The 19,255-nt window shown below is 33.3% G+C and overlaps 7 protein-coding genes across 7 annotated transcripts; 3 read left to right on the forward strand and 4 right to left on the reverse strand.

The window, feature by feature from the left end:
- Nucleotides 1–2,402: 2,402 nt before the first annotated feature.
- Nucleotides 2,403–3,392, reverse strand: Kpol_2002p76 (uncharacterized protein; the record flags this gene model as incomplete). The annotated part of the gene is made up of 1 exon (XM_001646813.1): nucleotides 2,403–3,392. One exon carries the CDS (start codon nucleotides 3,390–3,392, stop codon nucleotides 2,403–2,405), a length of 990 nt encoding a protein of 329 aa, XP_001646863.1.
- Nucleotides 3,393–5,205: 1,813 nt separating this feature from the next.
- Nucleotides 5,206–6,207, forward strand: Kpol_2002p77 (uncharacterized protein; the record flags this gene model as incomplete). Its single annotated transcript, XM_001646814.1, has 1 exon — nucleotides 5,206–6,207. The coding sequence occupies one exon, from the start codon at nucleotides 5,206–5,208 to the stop codon at nucleotides 6,205–6,207; it is 1,002 nt and encodes a 333-aa protein (XP_001646864.1).
- A 1,495-nt stretch (nucleotides 6,208–7,702) lies between these two features.
- Nucleotides 7,703–8,737, reverse strand: Kpol_2002p78 (uncharacterized protein; the record flags this gene model as incomplete). The annotated part of the gene is made up of 1 exon (XM_001646815.1): nucleotides 7,703–8,737. One exon carries the CDS (start codon nucleotides 8,735–8,737, stop codon nucleotides 7,703–7,705), a length of 1,035 nt encoding a protein of 344 aa, XP_001646865.1.
- A 2,824-nt stretch (nucleotides 8,738–11,561) lies between these two features.
- On the reverse strand, nucleotides 11,562–14,177 carry Kpol_2002p79 (vacuolar protein sorting-associated protein 35; the record flags this gene model as incomplete). Its single annotated transcript, XM_001646816.1, has 1 exon — nucleotides 11,562–14,177. One exon carries the CDS (start codon nucleotides 14,175–14,177, stop codon nucleotides 11,562–11,564), a length of 2,616 nt encoding a protein of 871 aa, XP_001646866.1.
- Nucleotides 14,178–15,756: 1,579 nt separating this feature from the next.
- On the forward strand, nucleotides 15,757–16,788 carry CCP1 (cytochrome-c peroxidase; the record flags this gene model as incomplete). Its single annotated transcript, XM_001646817.1, has 1 exon — nucleotides 15,757–16,788. One exon carries the CDS (start codon nucleotides 15,757–15,759, stop codon nucleotides 16,786–16,788), a length of 1,032 nt encoding a protein of 343 aa, XP_001646867.1.
- A 562-nt stretch (nucleotides 16,789–17,350) lies between these two features.
- Nucleotides 17,351–17,917, forward strand: PAM17 (Pam17p; the record flags this gene model as incomplete). Its single annotated transcript, XM_001646818.1, has 1 exon — nucleotides 17,351–17,917. The coding sequence occupies one exon, from the start codon at nucleotides 17,351–17,353 to the stop codon at nucleotides 17,915–17,917; it is 567 nt and encodes a 188-aa protein (XP_001646868.1).
- Nucleotides 17,918–18,271: 354 nt separating this feature from the next.
- Nucleotides 18,272–18,688, reverse strand: SNA3 (Sna3p; the record flags this gene model as incomplete). The annotated part of the gene is made up of 1 exon (XM_001646819.1): nucleotides 18,272–18,688. One exon carries the CDS (start codon nucleotides 18,686–18,688, stop codon nucleotides 18,272–18,274), a length of 417 nt encoding a protein of 138 aa, XP_001646869.1.
- Between the last annotated feature and the right edge of the window lie 567 nt (nucleotides 18,689–19,255).

Genomic DNA, 19,255 nt, shown 5'->3' on the forward strand with positions numbered 1-19,255 from the left:
TCTATTAGGATTGGAAAAATACCAATTGAGACGTTGATGGAAGGCTAATGTAATGAATTGATAACGTCTGTTCTGTCTGTCACACAAGATGACAAAAATATTAAAATTGTAATTGTAATTGTAACTATAGTTCTAGTTTAAAGAGAAATTTTTATTTCATGTCTTGACCTGATTATTGTGTGAAAAATATTGCATATAGGTTTGTGCTGCAAAAATTTTACTCTGTACAGATATTTAGAAATTAATTACAACAGATTGGCGATAATTAGAATTCCAGACTGTTTAGAATAATTAGTCAGTATTCAATATGCAACTGTTCGAATCTTTTCCTCTTTTCAGTGAAACCACATCGTTTACGTAAACAAGATTTGTACCATAAATTAAAATTTCAATCTCTAAAAGCAATTAACTAATTAATTAAATCCTCTTTTACATCTTACTCTCGCCAAATTTCCTATTTGAAGCCTTCTTGGCAGCTTTAGTTTCCTCATTTAATCTTGATTATTACTTTTAGCATCCATCCTTCTCGTTTATCCCCTGCCTTATAGTATCATTGCCAATGGTAACTGTTCATCTAAGAAGTTATCGCACAATTTGTCTAATAATTTAAATATGTTAACTATTTACTGCTATATCTGTCAATTACCTAGTAAGAGCCCTTTGCAATCTTTATTTCAACGTTCACTAGCATTTTAATTATCGTCATCAAAATAAAGTCCTCTCCCCATTTCTGCCTCATAGCTGTCGTGGTGGTCTAACTTTTCTTGGTTGTATAAATGTATGCTACTAATCATTTAAACAATTGCCAATTGCGAGAAACTTAATTCAAGAAAGCTTCTTAACAGTACCTTGCATCCTTATAATGAAGATGAATAAATATATATATATGTATAACTCAGTATCAATGTTGAGATGATATCATTTTTACCGCTACTAACTTTACTTCCTCTCTCAATACATCTATCTATAAATCTCTCCTGTCCTATAATTTAGAAACATATTCATTCCTTGAAGTTATAGGTAAACGTAATGGATTATAGTTTGATAGTTGATAATATTACGTACATTTAGGCTCAGCTTAAATGATGTCATTGATAGCAATGGGCACCTTAGGCAGTATGCCATTTAATTTATTAGCTCACCCATATAATTGCGGGAATTATTATCAATAAAACACTGATGTTAGGTCGCTCCAAAATGTTTGGTAGGAGTAACTCCTGGTAATGAAGTTCGATAAAATACTTGGCTAGTTTATGCTCGAAACTATTTACATAGATTTATAATAATTGATGTAAACGTAATCTAGATCAAATAATTGATTAGAAATTCACAATTGATTCCCCTTCTTTATTGTTACTAATAGTTCATTCTTTTTGTCGATGCTAGCACTGAAAATATAGCCAGTCCTCCTTTGAACTATCTTGTAGTATGTCAGTCTACCCAATTGGATACCCTATCTTATCTCAATACAATATTTTATAACACATTAACCAAAATATATAAGCAATTGTCAGTCTTTATAGTTGCTTTATGTATCCAAAATTATTGAATATTAGGTTTTGATTTGGTTTACTTTCAATTGCCTTGATAGATGTAACAAATATTAAAGTTACTCTATAATTAATATTCCAATTCTTTATTTTCAGATATAACCATAGAGTTGGTATATTTTAGAGATTGTTCTGATAAGAAAGCTTAGGTTTTTACTTTGTAATTGATTGTAACTACTTGCTACTATAATATTGAAATTGTGTTATACAGAAATGTCATTCCAATTATACTTTTAAAGCTTTTGAATCAAAAATATCAAATTGTTCTTGATTAAATTTTTTAAACTGTTAGGTTAAATTATAAATATTCTTGTGTAAGGTTAAAGTTAGTTAGTTGTTCTATACCAGTTTTGACTTTGTAATTGTTCTTCATTCAAGATACTAAGGTAGCAACAGCTTCAATTACATCTATACAATTAATAAATTAAACATAGGAAAAGGCACTTGGGATGTTGACCATTTTATAAATACTTGAATCCAAATATACTTATATTTTAATTTTATATTTACTACAACATTTTAAATCGTTTTATTTATGTTTGTTATCCCAATATTTAATTTTACATCTGTGTACAAAGCCAACCAAGAAAACTAAATATAAAAATTTAGATAACATTAAAAAAAAGATATTCAAGTTTACATTATTTAAAGTATGAACAATTTCATTAACTGTTTTTTTTATTTAAATTGAATTTTAAAGAAGATAACCTAAAACAAAATACGGTAAAATAACAAATGAAGGAAATATCACAATAGCATCAATGAAGAATAATAATGAAACTCATTTAAAATTACTAAATTGTGCCATTGATGTTTTTGAAAAAAATTTAGTCATAATAATCTTTTGAAGTTTTAACAATTGACTAAATTGACACTTTGCAGATAAACTGGTGAACATTGCCCGCCAATAGATTGATCATATAAATTATAGAAATTACCGGATAAGCACTGATAAAATACATCATTATCACCAATGGCTAAATTGCCAGATGGAGTTAAATTCCAACCAGCAGCGTATATCGTACCAGCTTGTGGTGGGGGACCATCAAATTGGAATTGCCTATTAGCAACAATAGAACCAATCCTACCCTTAGAATCAGTTAGCATACCACCCTTCAAAGTCATTGCTAATATACCTTCAGAGTAGCAAGCATCTGCTGCCGTAATATCTTCAATATCAATATCTGATCTTTTTTCAAAAGGTTCATATTCTTCAAACATACTTTCTTCACCTACATCTTGTTCTGCTATATCCTCTTCCTCGACACTTTGGTCGTCTACATCCTGTTCTTCCAATTCTTGCTCTTGGGCTTCCATTCCTACTCGGTTCTCATTATTAAATTGCACAGTCGGAATATTAGTAGCTTGAATCTGACCATCATGGATTTGAGTAACGGGAACGACAGTTTTCTTTGGTTGAGGGGTCGTTGCAGTTGCCTGAATTTGACCATCATGAATTTGACTGACAGGAACTATAGTTTTTCTTATTATAATAGTCGATGTTAATGTCGTGGCCTGAATTTGGCCATCTGGAATTTGTGATACTGGAACCACTAACTTGCGATCTTCAGCAGGTTTAGCAAAGTTTCCACCCACAAAATCTTTAATATTTTCTTCATTGATTTCTCTTTTAAATGCTCTTTCCCCCACAACTGGCTGGGATGTTGCCGCTGCAACTATTGGCACGACAGCAATCCCAAAGGTCGAGGGATAATCACTAATACCGCCTTTATAGGTTGCAGTTGGAATCAAAGTATCCCAGGGCTCATGTGGAACATATGCAGAAAGGGCAGTCGATGCTAATGTTGCAGAGATAATTGATTTTTTGTATTGCATTTTCATTTTATATTATGATTATTTTAATTTGAAGTTTGGCTTTATTTTCCTTAGTATTGTATTGGATAATTACTAGAACAATAAGGAATTACATTTAAAGTTCAGAATTTGAAGTTCAAGTTAACCTGTTGGTTAACTTATCTTAAATACATGATTCTGAATGATTCTTCCATGGACTTTTTGTGTTTGTGTTTCACTCTATAGGTACAGAAATAAAGTTTAACGACTCCATCGAAAGGTGTCACTAAATTGATTTTTGATTTATAACACAAGAAAAGGTATCAAATGAATATATATAAAATTGTATCGTTAAGTTGAGCTTAATATTGGCTCATTACTAAAGCTTTGAAGGTAACAAAAAACTATCACGTGACTATTTCTATTCGAACTTCCTAAAAAGCATTAGTTGGTAACACATTAATACGTCCTTTTCTTTACTAAGAGCCGATGTATCTATAATAATCTATAATACAGTTCAATTTTAATTAAGTTTTTTATTTAAAATTTTGTCCTTAATTTAGTTTTTAGATGTTACGAATGTTTAAGATAATCAATTTTGAAAATAAAATTAAGCCATCTATCGATACTAATCAAAGTTTTTTCCAGCTCCAAAAAGAAGTATCATAGTCATGTATAGATCACCGATAATCGAATGAAAGGCCGCTACTGAATGTAGAGAAGACACAAACTAAGTGGATATTTCTATAATTATCATTATTTTTCTCTCAGTTAGTTACCAAAAATAGTATTATGGATATATTTACACATCTTCAAATATGGCAAATTCACCTCCAAATTCATAATTGATATTAAAATAAAAAGCGACATTCCCACAAAATTTAATCTTTTTGTGCTAAAATAAGCTGAAAATACAAATGAGATGTAACCCAATTTTAGGGTTTACCGCTGAAACCTCCAAAAAAAAATAACCTCATCATATACACAACTTCTTATCCCTCAAAATTAAACATTCTATTCTATTCTCAGTAAACTAATAACAAAAATTTTTAATTTTTTTCAATTACGTATGCTAATTTTTTGATGTATTTTTTAACATAGGCAAGAATAATTTTCAAAAAAAGGAAAAAAATAAATATTGCTTGTCTGATTACCTTATTAGGAAGTAATTAGCCAGTATTTCGTCTAAAAGGGTAATCATGATCATATTTTTCCGAATATACAATTATGACAAAAGTTTCGAAATGGCATTCTTAATTTTATAAGAAACTTACGTAGCAGATATTTGAAGTATTAACGTAAAATTTTTTTTTTCTCTCGATAGAGATTTAGATTCCTTATTTAGAATCAATTCAGGGCAATTAAACCTATATTAAAAGTGACTTTTAATTATAAACCAGCCTTTTTTATAACATTTTAGGGTTTGACCTCTATGTTCTTGTGCTTGTTAGTCCAGTTTAGGAAACCTCATGAACCAGTAAAAAAAAGGTCTTAGATCTAAGTTTTGTTTCTAGGTACAGTACGTAACAACAATGTCAAAACTTTCATTGTCCTTTGCTAGTCAAATTTCCAATTTCGAATATTGTTTGCCATATAATTTCTGAGTAAACTGAATTGTATATTCATAATAACCCAATGAGTTATTTATCCCAGCATTTTATTAATGAAATTATTCTTCAATTAAGGGGATATAATTAGAATAAATTCGAGTTTTGAATTGTATATAAGGTACCTGTATTTTGAAGATATTAATCTCAATTCCATTTGGTTTATCCTTTACTCTCAATAATAAAGAAACCAGAAAAGATCAACTTATCAAACCAAGTTTCCTCTTTACTATAACTTAAATATTCCAACAACAATGCAATACAAAAAAACTTTAGCTTCTGTCGCTTTTGCTTCCACTGCTCTAGCTGCTTACGTTCCATCTGAACCATGGGAAACTCTAACTCCAACTGGTACTTACAAGAATGGTGTTTCTGATTATGCTACCTCTTTCGGTATTGCCGTTCAACCAATTGCTACTACCTCTTCTGTTGCTAAGAGAGCTGTTGTTTCTCAAATCGGTGACGGTCAAATCCAAGCTACTACCAATACTGTTCAAAAGACTACCGCTGCTGCTATCTCCCAAATCGGTGACGGTCAAATCCAAGCCACTACCACCACCTCTACTGCTACTGTCAAGAAGACTACTGCTGCCGCTGTCTCTCAAATCGGTGACGGTCAAATCCAAGCTACCACTTTGACTACTTCTACTGTCAAGAAGACTACTGCCGCTGCTGTTTCTCAAATTGGTGACGGTCAAATCCAAGCTACTACTGCTACCACCACTCAAAAGACTACCGCTGCTGCTGTCTCTCAAATCGGTGACGGTCAAATCCAAGCTACAACTGCCACTGCTCAAAAGACTACTGCCGCTGCTGTCTCTCAAATTGGTGATGGTCAAATCCAAGCTACCACTTCCCAAACCTCTTCCAACACTGCTTCTACTTCCACCTCTTCTAAAGCCGCTGCTTCTTCCACCTCTGCTGCTGCCTCTACCAACGACCCAGTCACTGCTGAATCTTGTTTAACCGACAGTACTTTGGCCATGACTTTGAAGGGTGGTATCTTGACCGATTCTAAGGGTAGAATTGGTTCCGTTGTTGCTAACAGACAATTCCAATTCGATGGTCCACCACCACAAGCTGGTGCCATCTATGCTGCTGGTTGGTCCATCACCCCAGAAGGTAACTTGGCTATTGGTTCTAACGATGTTTTCTACCAATGTTTGTCTGGTAACTTCTACAACTTATACGATGAATCTATCGGTTCTCAATGTGCCCCAGTTCACTTACAAGCTATTGACTTGGTCAAGTGTTAAATGATCAACACTACTTCTTTCTAATATAATCATGCATTTTATGGTTCTGGCATTTTTCAATTCATTACACGTGATATCATTCGTTCTTACAGATATCAAAGCCTTTAAATCTTCGTTTTAGGTTTAAGGGATTTTTACAAGTTTTCTATTTTTATTATAATTCTAATTTTTTAAATATATTTAAATATTGATTAATCGTTAATAGACAGGTTTTTATTAATTTTACTTTATTATTATTCAATAAGCTATCATTAATTAGATGATAAAATTGTGATCGCGGCGATTCTTGAAATTACAAGCGACACTAAGCCGACTGACTTGGTGGAACTTGATGGAATAAAGTATTTGACATTTGTAAATGGTCTAGAAAGAAAATCCGACAAGTATGGATTCTTTCCGGCTCAATTCTTAATAATCAAACAATAGAAAATGATCTTGTTCCCAATACAATGGGCTAAATCTTGATCATCTTGATCATCTTGATCCAATCCAATCCAATCCAATCCATTCATCCAAAAATAAGGGATCCAAGGTAAAAGTGGATAACACTTATCATTTTGGATTCCAAACCAAAAACAAGTTTGTTCTAAAGATTCATCACAATTATGACACGAGAAAAAACATATTTTTTGGCAGTATGACCTTATAAGTGTAATTACATCTAATAAGTCTATCAGAAGCAGCCGTATACCAAATTGTATTTAACTCCAATCATGAATGTCTTAATTACTCATTAAAATATAAGCTAAAACTACTATAACTCATTATATAATATGTCAAGATATCATCAACTTGAATTAGACAACGATTTATAACCGTCTCTATTATATGCTCATTACAAGGGATATACTTTAATTGGCTGTCATCAAGCTATTTAACAAAAATCTAGTTTTCAGAGTAATGCTCTTAAAAACAAACCTCACACTATATATTCGAGAGACCGTCCAATGTATCTTAATATATTATGAGTAGATTAGTAATTTAATAAATATATTTCGACTGTTTGGAATGATCTAAATATTTTATTTAAGAATAATAGCAGAATCTAATTTGGCTACCTATGAACTTACTTTTATATTCTTGTGTATAGTAGTTAAAAAGATAAAGAAACATTATTTGAAACTGGACTTCAATATTGCCAGCATCACACTTCAGATAAAATAAACTTGAATCTCCATATTTGGAATAAAGATACTCATAAGAACTAATATTTTGCTTCAGTTTCTTTACAACGTGAAGGGAATTTTAAAAGCATCTTATATACAGTCAAGCCCTTCATTATCCAGTTTTCGAATTTTTCATTTACTAGTCTGTTCAAGATCTGACTTACAATTAATCTCTATATAAAAAAATTATAATAACTCATTTTTTAAAATATATAACGTGCAATTAAAAATGTTTTAAAATACGATTAAAAATCAATAATCTTTATGAACACGAACGTAGGTATCTTTCTATTTTAAAAGTACAAAATCCCAAAAGTATTTAACTTATTTTATTCTAACCAGACCAATATTAAATGTTTCCCCATAACCTGTATGTTAACATTGACCAAAGAGACAATTTCCAAAGGGACTGGGGCACATTGAGTACCGATAGATTCTTCGTATAAGTTGTGAAAGTTACCAGACAAACATTGGTAGAAAACATCGTTAGAACCAATAGCCAAGTTACCTTCTGGGGTGATGAACCAACCAGCAGCATAGATGGCACCAGCTTGTGGTGGTGGACCATCGAATTGGAATTGTCTGTTAGCAACAACGGAACCAATTCTACCATTGGAGTCAGTCAAGATACCACCCTTCAAAGTCATGGATAAAGTACTGTTGGTACCACATGAAACGTTGTTGATTTCCAATGGACCAGTAGAAGAAGCAGATGCAGAAGAAGCAGATGAAGAGCCAGAGGCTGGTTCTAAGGTAGAGGTAACTCTAGTAGAAGCTTGGATTTGACCATCTGTGATTTGAGAAGCAGCAGCTTCAGTGTTCTTGGCGGTAGTAGCTTGAACTTGACCGTCACCAATTTGAGAAATAGCAGCTTCAGTGTTCTTGGCAGTAGTAGCTTGGATTTGACCGTCACCTATTTGAGAGACAGCAGCTTGGGTAGTCTTTTGAACGGTGGTAGTGGTCTTGGTGGTAGCTTGAACTTGACCATCAGTAATTTGAGAAACAGCAGCTTGAGTAGTCTTTTGAACGGTGGTGGTGGTCTTGGTGGTAGCTTGAACTTGACCATCAGTAATTTGAGAAACAGCGGCAGCAGTAGTCTTTTGGACAGTAGTTGTAGTGGTAGTAGGAGCTTGAATTTGACCATCACCAATTTGAGAAACAGCTCTCTTAGCAACAGAAGTAGAAGAAGATGAAGCGATTGGTTGAACAGCAATACCAAAGGTAGAGGTATAGTCAGTGTAAGCACCCTTGTAAGTACCGGATGGAGTCAAAGTTGACCAAACATCACCTGGGGTGTAACCTTCAGCAGAGACAGTGGCAGCTAGGGAAGCGACGGTAGCAGCAGCGAATTTCTTGTATTGCATTGTATTATAACGTAAAACTTTATTTAACTATATTATTAGAATAGACTTCTCTTGTCCCTCTGATAGTGTGTTGATATTTTTTTAAATTTATATTATGTATTAAAGGTAAAATATTACGATAACGAATAAGACTAAAATCTGGTCGATGGTTAGAGTGAGCAACCTATTTATATACTATCCAAGATAGAGAGGATGAAAACTTTTCGAACCAAAGAGAAACAGGTCAATAAAAAAATAGTTCAAGTGAAATATTATTATCAAAAGCAGTAACTATGTGTTAATGCTTCTTGTAACTGCCGCATTGTACTATTAAAGCCTAGTTTTGTTAGGATTTCCTGAAGTAGAAGCAGGCCCAAGAAAATAAAAGCTACTATAATGGGAAATTTAGTAGTTGGAAAGACACTGTGATACATGGCTGGGGAGACCTGGTAGAAAGATGAAAAAACGATATTTAAGGTAACTGACCACTCACCAAAACCGAAATATCAAATCAACTTACGTGAGGGAGAAAGATCAGTCCTGCTGTCGCCCATTAGTTTACTTCCTTCCTATTCAATAGTGAACCAAGATCAAGTCAGTACCTCTCTCTCTTTCTCCCCCCCCTCCTCCAACAGAATCTTGTGAGATAGGTAAGTAATCTTACGTTAGAACCGTTTTCGAAAGTGAAAAAAATAAATAATTGTAAAACAAGTTTGAGAAGCTTACTTCACTGTATTAGACGGTAAAATAAAATAACTCTTGGATACACAAGTAGTCATTATAGCAAACGATTTTAATTTCCTTCCACGACTAAAACGCCAAATCTAAGTTTACTAATAGTCAGTTTAATTCTTCTTTTAGAAATATAATCCGAGCTAGGAAAGAATACTGTTAATCGTACAAATTCAAGCATAGTTCCTATGTATAGGCTTAACAAACCGAAGAGAGATTTAAATTATAGTTTTTTTTTACCTCGATTTTACCAATTATGAGTATTTACAATAAGCCTAATATGGGCTTAGTGATACACAGATATGAGAATCTTTTGTAGGAATATAATGAAATAAACTTCTCGTGTTTCCCGTCACCTTTCTATCAATTTGTTAGTAATTCCATTGGATGTAGCAGTGTATCAATTCTCTATAAGAAGAAATATAAATCAAAAATGAGTAGCTACGCTGAATTAGCAAGAAAGAAAAAACCATCAATCTGAATGGGCTGCCTGCAATTAGAGCCAGTTTTTATTCCTTCCCACTTGAATTCAGTATTATGGTTGCGTTTTATGTATGTTTTCTTTTTACGTTTTTTTGGTTCTAACGCCAGATCTCGCAATTTCTGAGAGAAATCCTGCAGAAAATATGAGCATGTACACACAATTTCGAAATATATATATATATTTTTTTTTGCTTTATTATGCTATTTTTAACTTTTACTTTTTTTTTGTGTTCATTTTTTTGTGTTCATTCTTTTTTTTTTGTGGACAAATAAGGTTTTGTTTCGTCTTTTTCAGGTTGTTTTTCCTTTTTTCTTTTTCTTAGTTTTATTTTTTCTCTGAGGGAGCTACACCCCCTCGGCGGGTCCTGAAGCACAAGAGAGAAGCAGCCGGAGCCAGTGTAGGAACCTGGTTGTGTGGGCCAGTCTGTGCACGTGTGAATACTGATACGTATCGTTGTGGACGGGGATAGTTTCAGAGTACAATGGAGCGGAGAGGCGGGAAACGCCTGCATTCCGTATCCAATTTCGGATGCTTAAAAAGAAACTCTGTAGGCAGAAAAACCAACGTGGTAGAATGGGCTTCTTGCTCGTGTGGTACTTTCCATAGAGATGCTCTCAGAGTTTCTGTCCGGGAATGATATCTCTTTTTGGCTTTTCTTTTTTTTATCTCTTTACTTAAGTACCGGTGTTGTCGATATCCGTTCTTCTGCTACGCATAGTTTTCTCCAAGCGAGGAGGTCAGCTGAGCGATTTCGGCAGTATCTCGGATTCAGGCAGGGTAATGGAGCTTCCAGTAGTATTTCGTGTTGAGTCGAACCTAAGATATCAATTTCCAGATTGGGTAATAACACCGGATGCATGGGTGGAGATAAGATAGATAAGATAAGAATAGAATAAAAAAATATTAAAATCAACCATAAAAGAGAGCCAAAGACGAATTTTTGTTTGTACAAGCCCGGTTTATGCTAGCTAGGAATAAAATCAATTTTCTACATACATACTTTGATACTTAGGATATCATATCATAGTATATTTTATTATGTTAAATCATGATCTGATCTATAACTTGTTTCAGACCTACATCAACTAGCCACAGGTAATGTTTCCAACCATGCATTACTGGTTACGTACGTGGTTTGTTCGATGAATTATAATGAAGTTCGATAGAATGGCATGGTTTTGTATGGTATGATGATGATACCTAATTAATTGATTCATGCATGTCTGGCTCAATTAATTCTTATCCTCATTATATTTTATATCACAATACACACCAATTCGGCGTAGATGTGTAAATGTTTTGCTAATTTACGTCGTTTTAATTAGGTGTAACGTAATAATTACATACAACAACTGTCTTGTGCACCTTGAATCTTTCTACCTCTAATGTTACTTCTAATTTTAAATCAGGAAATATAATTAAATTTTTAAAATGCAATTTTTATTAATCTTTATTATGATCTCTCATACATATGCATAACATATATCTATATCTAAATCTATATCTATATACGTTCTATGTTATAACGTTACCACCAATTAATCCATTAGGTTCCACTTTCACCTCAAGATTAATACACGAATCAGCACTAATTTTGAGGGGAGGATTGAACAAACGAGACTTGAATACTCATATTATTATCATTGTGAACCTTTCATCAATATCTCGTTGTTCAATTATATATTCACAAGTTCTATTAAAATGAGAAAGAGGCACTTGAAGCAATTGGTTTGTTTTACTCAATGAAGCGGAATTCTTATTGAAATTCTTGTTATATTCAATAAAGTTACCGTCTACAGAGATGACACAATCTTCAACAATATCCAAACCTCTTGAAGATGGCGAAGAGGCTGATATCCGGCTATCAAATTGATTATTCTCAATTGTTGATTCTTGCAATTTCAACGAATTCAAATTGACTTTTATCAATTCTATCAACCCATTAATATAATTTATTGAAATCGTAGAATCATAATTTGAATTGGAAGGAATGAAAAAATACAAACACCTGTTTAAAATTTCAATCATTAATTCACAACTTAGAACATTATCCATTATCGAATCCGCAACTCTTAAAGATCGTTGTAAACACTCCAGCACCCTTTTACCATTTCTGTTGTCAAACTTTGTCAACTCTTCATTTTCACCAATTGACGATATTTCTGTTTGCCACCATAAATGTGAACAATAGTATACTGCCCTACATTGATCATTTTTCTTCAACAATTTAGTTGAATGGGAAATACACTTTAATATTAGAATGTTATAATAATTTTCCTCTGAATACAACGATCTTGTTTTTTGTAATGATTGTATTAAATAAATTAATGCTTGGAATTGCGGGGTAGAATCAACAATATATTCTTCATAGAGTGTAATTGATTGTGAATAAAAATCGTAAGATACTTCATTTAACATCAATTGATCTGAGATTGAAGCTGTTTGTAGGAACAATTTAAAGATTAAATCTATCAATTCAATATCGGTTTTATCGTTATAATTGAATATGTCATTAATACAACGTGAAATATATTTGAACAGTTGTTTCAATTGATTTTCACAATATTCTGTTATATTTTCATTATTTTTAATTTTACATTTTAAATGATCAATATATCTGATCAATTTCCAAAAATTTGTAATCAAAAGTGGATAAAATATTCTAATTAAGTTAGGATTACCAGAAAACCAATTTTTCAAAATTAGAATGAATTCAATTTTTAAATTCAACTGTTTTAAATTTCTCAAATGCTTTATATTTATATTGACAAAGAGCAATTGATTTATGAACTTTAGTAATAGTTCAATAATTGGATTTGAAATATCAAAATCATTTAATGATAAAACTGGATTTAAAAATTTCAAAAAATTTCTCAAAAAATTAAAATCATTAGAGTCATTCAAGGGTATAATATTATCTAATTTATTTGACTGACATAACTCATTTAATATTGGAAGAATGATTTTCAAAGAAGAATCGTTATCCAATATATTAATAACATTGATAAAATTCCCACAACATTTGATCAAATTATAATAAAAATTAGGTTTATCATCAATATATTCGTTTAAACCTATACAGAGTAGGAATTCTATCAGATGGGTATCTTTTTCTTTTTTTGGGTTTAACTCGAGACGTAAGTTTAAAATATTAAAAATTTTATCAATGATATGAAAATCCGATGGTTTATAAATTAAATTTAGCGCTATTAAAGAGTTTAATAGAGAACATAAGTTTTCAATTGGGTAATCCTTATTTTCAGATAAGAATTGATCAACGAAGTTGAATAATTCCATTGTGAAATCCAATGAGTTCTTTTCAATTTCATCTTTAGAGATGATAAATTTTGAAATTAAATTTTTAAATATCAAATCAATTGAAACAGAAGAATTCAAATCTGGTAAAGTTTTCAAATAAGAATTTAAAGATTTCAGATGAAAATTTAAAGGGAAAATTTGGAATAAAACATCGAACAAATATTCTTGTGAAATTTTATCATTACATTGAATCAATTGTAGTAAGAAATTTTTCAAAAAAACATCGTTATAAATATCCCAGTTATTTGCATCAATTAGTTGTGATAATTTAACTAATTGTGAACCAATTAAAATTTTCAAATCAATTCTTTCTTGTGAACGTAAATCCCTTTCTCTTAAAGGACCCTGATGTTGTAGACGTACCCACAGCTTATTCATTTCTGTGAAATTATTAAAATTAAACTCTAAATCAAAGAGTAGGTCTTCCTTTGTGGACGGATGATTGTTATTAAAATAGTCATTTGTCATCTGTGACAAATAATAGCGTAAGAATAAGCCTCTTGTTGGATTTTGTATACCTCTTGACATTTCTATCATATCTTTCAATAATTCCCGAGAAGGTGTTGATTCGTCGTTTGAAGCCAGTATTACTGATCCGACAGTTATCATCAGATACAGTCTTGGCAGCACGTTGCCTGAGTATTGTACTAACTCATACAGATCTTGTAGTTGGTTGATCTTGTTGGCATTACTATCAATACTAATAAAATTACTATAAAGATAACTTTTTAGAATGGACAAAGAGTCGAAAACCGCTAGATATAGCTCATAGTACTGTTTTGGCTTCAGATGGCCCAACCTCAATTGGTTCAAGACAAGGGAATAACATTTCAATGATTCCATCAACTTGTCATTTTCTAAGAACTTGCTAATCGAAACCGATTGTTTTTTAATTAAATTAATAGCATTTTGTGAAGATTCTACCATTCTTGAGGATCCAGTTGCATTTCCAACGTAGAGAGTAGTAGTAATCGATAGAGATGATAAGATATAAGTCTGTAGGCCAACCAAAAATTGATTGGTGATTGAAAGGAACCCCTTCTTTTAAATATGTCAAAATGTGTTGTAAGTCGAAATTGACATTTTAGCTTGTTCATTTTTGGGTAAAACAGAAAAGCATATCGGAAATCATCCAACCACGTGATATACACAAGCACGTGACACCCACCCACGTGATCAACAAGGGAAAAGCGAAAAGAACAGGAAAAAGAAAAGCACACTATTGTTTCTTTTTTTGTGTCTCTTTCGTGTGCGTTTCTACCTGCAACATACAATACAATACAATACAATACAAGAGCATAACAAGAGCATAACAAGAACACAACAAGAACATAAAACGGCACAGCACAGCACAGCACAGCACAGCACAGCACATCAGCCAGAAAGAAAAAACCCTCAAGAATCAGATGAAAATTGACTGGTACGTCCGTAACGGAAGAATACACACAGATAACCAACGACAACAGCAATCCCAACTCATCCGTCATCACGTTTATCATCAAAAAACCGTTCACCAACAACGCAAAACTCTAACCCCTTCCTCCTCTGGTTGCAACGAAAGACCACGACCACGCGACCACGACCACGACCACGACCCAAGCCAGCTAGGGAAGGTTCTCGACTTTACCCAGTTCATTTGATTTGTCAAAAATCAACCACTCAACCACTCACTCAATCTCCTTTCCCATCACCAACCTACCCTCAGCATCATCGATATTAACTTTGCACTTCGTTAGAGTCTCTCTGTCTCTTATGGTTAGTAATCATTCTATTCTAATCTAATCTAGTCCATTTCAACTCAATTCAATTAGCTCCATCGTAAAGACCACTTGAACTCTTGCAGCTGGACGGGATGGATGTCTCTGACAAGAGAGAAGCCAGTTCCAGTTCCAGTTCCTGTCCCAAGTCCCATGTCCTGGTCTTCCACTTCTCTAAAATTGTTGTTCCCAACAGAACGATAAAATGCTGTGTCATACCATCAATCCTTTGTTCGATAGCGACGACCTCTTCGATGCCTACTCTAGTGTGGTCCTATATCACCTCTAAAGTAGGGCTGTCTCTAATTTTATGTTAAGGTAAAGGTAAAGGAAAAGGTAATGTAATGTTTGAAGTTAGAGCCATCAAGAACGACTATGATGATGATGATGATGGCGATGATGTCTATCCAAAACCGATACTGCCGATTATTTCCATTTGATGGTCTAGATTGATTAACTTAGTAATTACTTCTCTTCTTTTTTTTTTTCTTTGCATGATTCCCTTTATACTTCTCTGTCTCTTCTATTCTCTACCTCAGAGGTAGTTATCCAGAGATAGTATCCACTCTCAAGGGTTGGATTCATTTAGGATCACTACTACAATCTGAAATTTAAAAACTATATAAACCTTGGTTATTTCAATTGGTGATGTTTCTTGTTGAATGGGTGGTATGAATCCTGAACTCTTGGTTTTTCTACTTTGCAATTCTCATATCTGAGTCCAACACAGTCCCCATATAACATTAATAATGGCTACTAGACTATTCACTAAAAGATCTTACTGGTTAGCTGCTGCTGCTGCCACAACTGCCACTGCCGCAGTATCCTTCAATTACAATGCTGATAACAATCCATTCAACAGAAACAGTGGTAATGCTAAGAAAGTTGGTGTTTTGACCTCTGCTGTTGCAGGTTTGAACGTCGCAATCCCAAATAAGTCAAAGAGCATTAAAGATTACCAAAATGTCTATAACGATATTGCAGAAAAAATCAGAGAAGAAGATGAATTCGATAACTATATTGGTTACGGTCCAATCTTGGTTAGAATTGCTTGGCACTCTTCTGGTACCTTCGATAAGAACAATATGACAGGTGGTTCATTTGGTGGTACCATGAGATTCAAGAAGGAAATCAATGATCCATCTAATGCTGGTTTGAAACAAGCTGATGAATTCTTGGCTCCAATTTATAAGAAACATTCATGGATTTCTCATGGTGATTTATACACTTTAGCAGGTGTCACTGCAGTTCAAGAAGCACAAGGTCCAAAGATCCCATGGAGACCAGGTAGAGTTGATCAACCAGAAAACACAACCCCAGAAAACGGTAGATTACCAGACGCTACCGGTGACTCAAGCTATGTTAGAAATTACTTTGGTAGATTTGGCTTCAATGATACTGAAATTGTTGCATTGATTGGTGCCCATTGTTTAGGTAAGACTCATTTGGAAAACTCAGGATTTGAAGGTCCATGGGGTGCTGCTAGCAATGTTTTCTCCAATGAATTCTTTGTAAACTTACTAAATGAAAACTGGAAACTACAAAAGAATGCAGCTGGTAACGAACAATACGATTCTCCAAAGGGTTACATGATGCTACCAGCTGATTTCGCATTAAGACAAGACAACAAGTTCTTAAAGTTGGTCAAAGCTTATGCCAACGACCAAGATCTATTCTTCAACGATTTCGCTAAAGCATACGTCAAATTATTAGAATCTGGTATCCACTTCCCAGCTGATCAAAAACCATTCATCTTCAAGACTTTAGATGAACAAGAATAGTAGTATCTCAACTGTTCTCTTCCACCATATAAGTGGAAATACCCTCACATCTCATACAAGCAAAAAACATATACTCATTGTAATATTTAAACTAAATTACACTTACAATTAACTTAACTTAACTTAACTGAAAGTAATCATTATTATATATCCTATTTATATTTAACACATATTCGAAATTAATGAAACCATTGCATTATATATTATTAATATACTGTCACCAGTCGTCATTGAGGGTTTTCGTCATTTTGACGTTTCCTATTTGTTACACAGTGTAAAACCTCTATTTCTTCCCTTCCCTTTGCTTTCCTCGTTTCTCACCATACAAAGTTGAAAAATTAAACCAAAGCCAAATCGAAATCGAAAGCAACTTGAATCGAAATCGAATTGAATAACGATGAACTGGAAAGGTATACTTAAGAATAGAATGGTATTTTAGAAGGGTTATTGTTTGGTAGAATCTTTCTTGATGGGTTACTGTCTGTATCTGTATATGTGTGAGTGCTGGGGAGCAGACAAAAGAGAGAGAGAGAGAAAGTGTGTCAATTAAAATTTAAGAGAAATGATATCTGTTGTTAACCGTTCTGTTTGTAGTTCTACTAGACGTTGTCTAATAAGTTCGATGAGCTACTCAACCGTCACATCTTCATCCTCATCTTCATCTTCATCGAATGATTTATTGACTTGGACTGAGTTTTTCCAATTGAGAAAGAAGCAGAGAAAGATCAATGTTGGTTCTTCAGCTTTCACTGCTTTGGTTGGTGCAAATGTATCTTGGGCTTATTTATCAACTATGCAGATCGATCCTACCCAAACTATATTGGGGTTTGATCCGCTAGTCGTTATATCAGCAGGTTTGATCGCATCCGGTACGTTAGGTTACTTATTTGGCCCATTGTTAGGTTCTCAATTGTTTCAATTGTCAAACAGAAGTAAATTAACTGCATTTAATAATAAGAATAAAGAATTCCTGAAAAAAATCATTCATAACAGAGTTGATGCTTCTTCACAAAGTTTCAGTAATCCTGTGCCAGACTATTATGGTGAAAAAATCGGTTCCTTAAAGGAATATAGACAATGGTTAAGAGATTGTCATGCATACAGAAGAAAAGCCAAAGAATTTTTATAATCCATATATCAAGAAACCCAAGACTCACCTACCCCCCTTCCAAACTTTCTAAAACGCTTATATATTTTATCTATTCGTCTATTTATATACACTAGAGTTGAATCAATAAAAACTCGATTAATAAATAAAAAAAATCAAACACACTAACGTTCATTTTGCAAGAACCAATTAGTCATGAAAGAGAGTTTATAAGTTACGCATCTATCATCTACGGTTGAGAGACAGTCGTTGAACCAGAATGAAAAGATAAATCGCATATTTGTATTATAAAAAATGAATAGATGTATATGTAAAATTAACTAGAATGAAGTAAAATCAAATTAAATCAAATTAAATCAAATAGAACCATCTTTCCTATGGATTTTGAATCTTATTATCAGATACGTTCATTGGTGACTTGACGATGTCGTTATATAAAGGAGGCACTCTGTTTTCTTCCAAATCGTGGACATTAGTTAGCTTATTAACATTCTGTTCTTCGACAGCAACATTGCTGTTGTCATTAGAGCTGACTTGTTGGTATTGACCACGACTTCTCTGTAAAGAAGTTTCATGGATGACAAACATAGCATGGATGACTGCTGGGAAGAAGAATAAAAGAAATAGTAATACGTTCAATAACGAATCCTTGCTGAAAAATCCACGTCTCTTCCAAACAGCAACTGGAGGCAAAAAGACAGCAATGATCAACAATACCAAATCATGTTTATCTATTGAGAAGATTGGACTGCCACTTTCGTCGTTGTTATTCTCTTGTGCTTGGTTTGACATTTTTGTAGTCCTTGGTAAAGTAAAAGTGTTGTTTTATCTAGAATAGAGATATCTGATCCAATACAAAGTTAAAAGGAAATACTCGACCTTTTCAGTATCCTAAAGATGAGTATTTGTAAGATATTAAAATACAAGTGTTTATAAACGTTTAAAGAACAGGATAGCTGTATATAAGCCTCTTTTAGTAACTGGTGGTAGTGATGGTTGTCTTTTCCTCCTGAATTCCGAAATCATTTGGATGCAGCATTCTGAACGTTCGGGAGATGGGATGACGTAATATAGCGATCTGGAACAGACGTTAAAGTAAAAAGATGGAACCAGCGATCTAGTGATATACAATTACAACCATATCTATAGAAAAATCTATAGATATGGTTGTAATTGTAGTAACGATGTATTTGTTGTGGGTGTTTCTTATATATCTGGCTTGCAGCATGGAATGCATTCATTGGCGACTGTAAATGTGCAAAAGAACTCGGAACAGATGGGATGACCATAAGGTCCCCAAAAGTCTGGTATCGATGTAGATGCACATGTAGATATAGTTGTATATTCAGAAGTTGTTGC

Source organism: Vanderwaltozyma polyspora, genomic scaffold (assembly GCF_000150035.1).
Source record: "Vanderwaltozyma polyspora DSM 70294 KpolScaffold2002 genomic scaffold, whole genome shotgun sequence".
Classification (NCBI taxonomy): domain Eukaryota; kingdom Fungi; phylum Ascomycota; class Saccharomycetes; order Saccharomycetales; family Saccharomycetaceae; genus Vanderwaltozyma; species Vanderwaltozyma polyspora.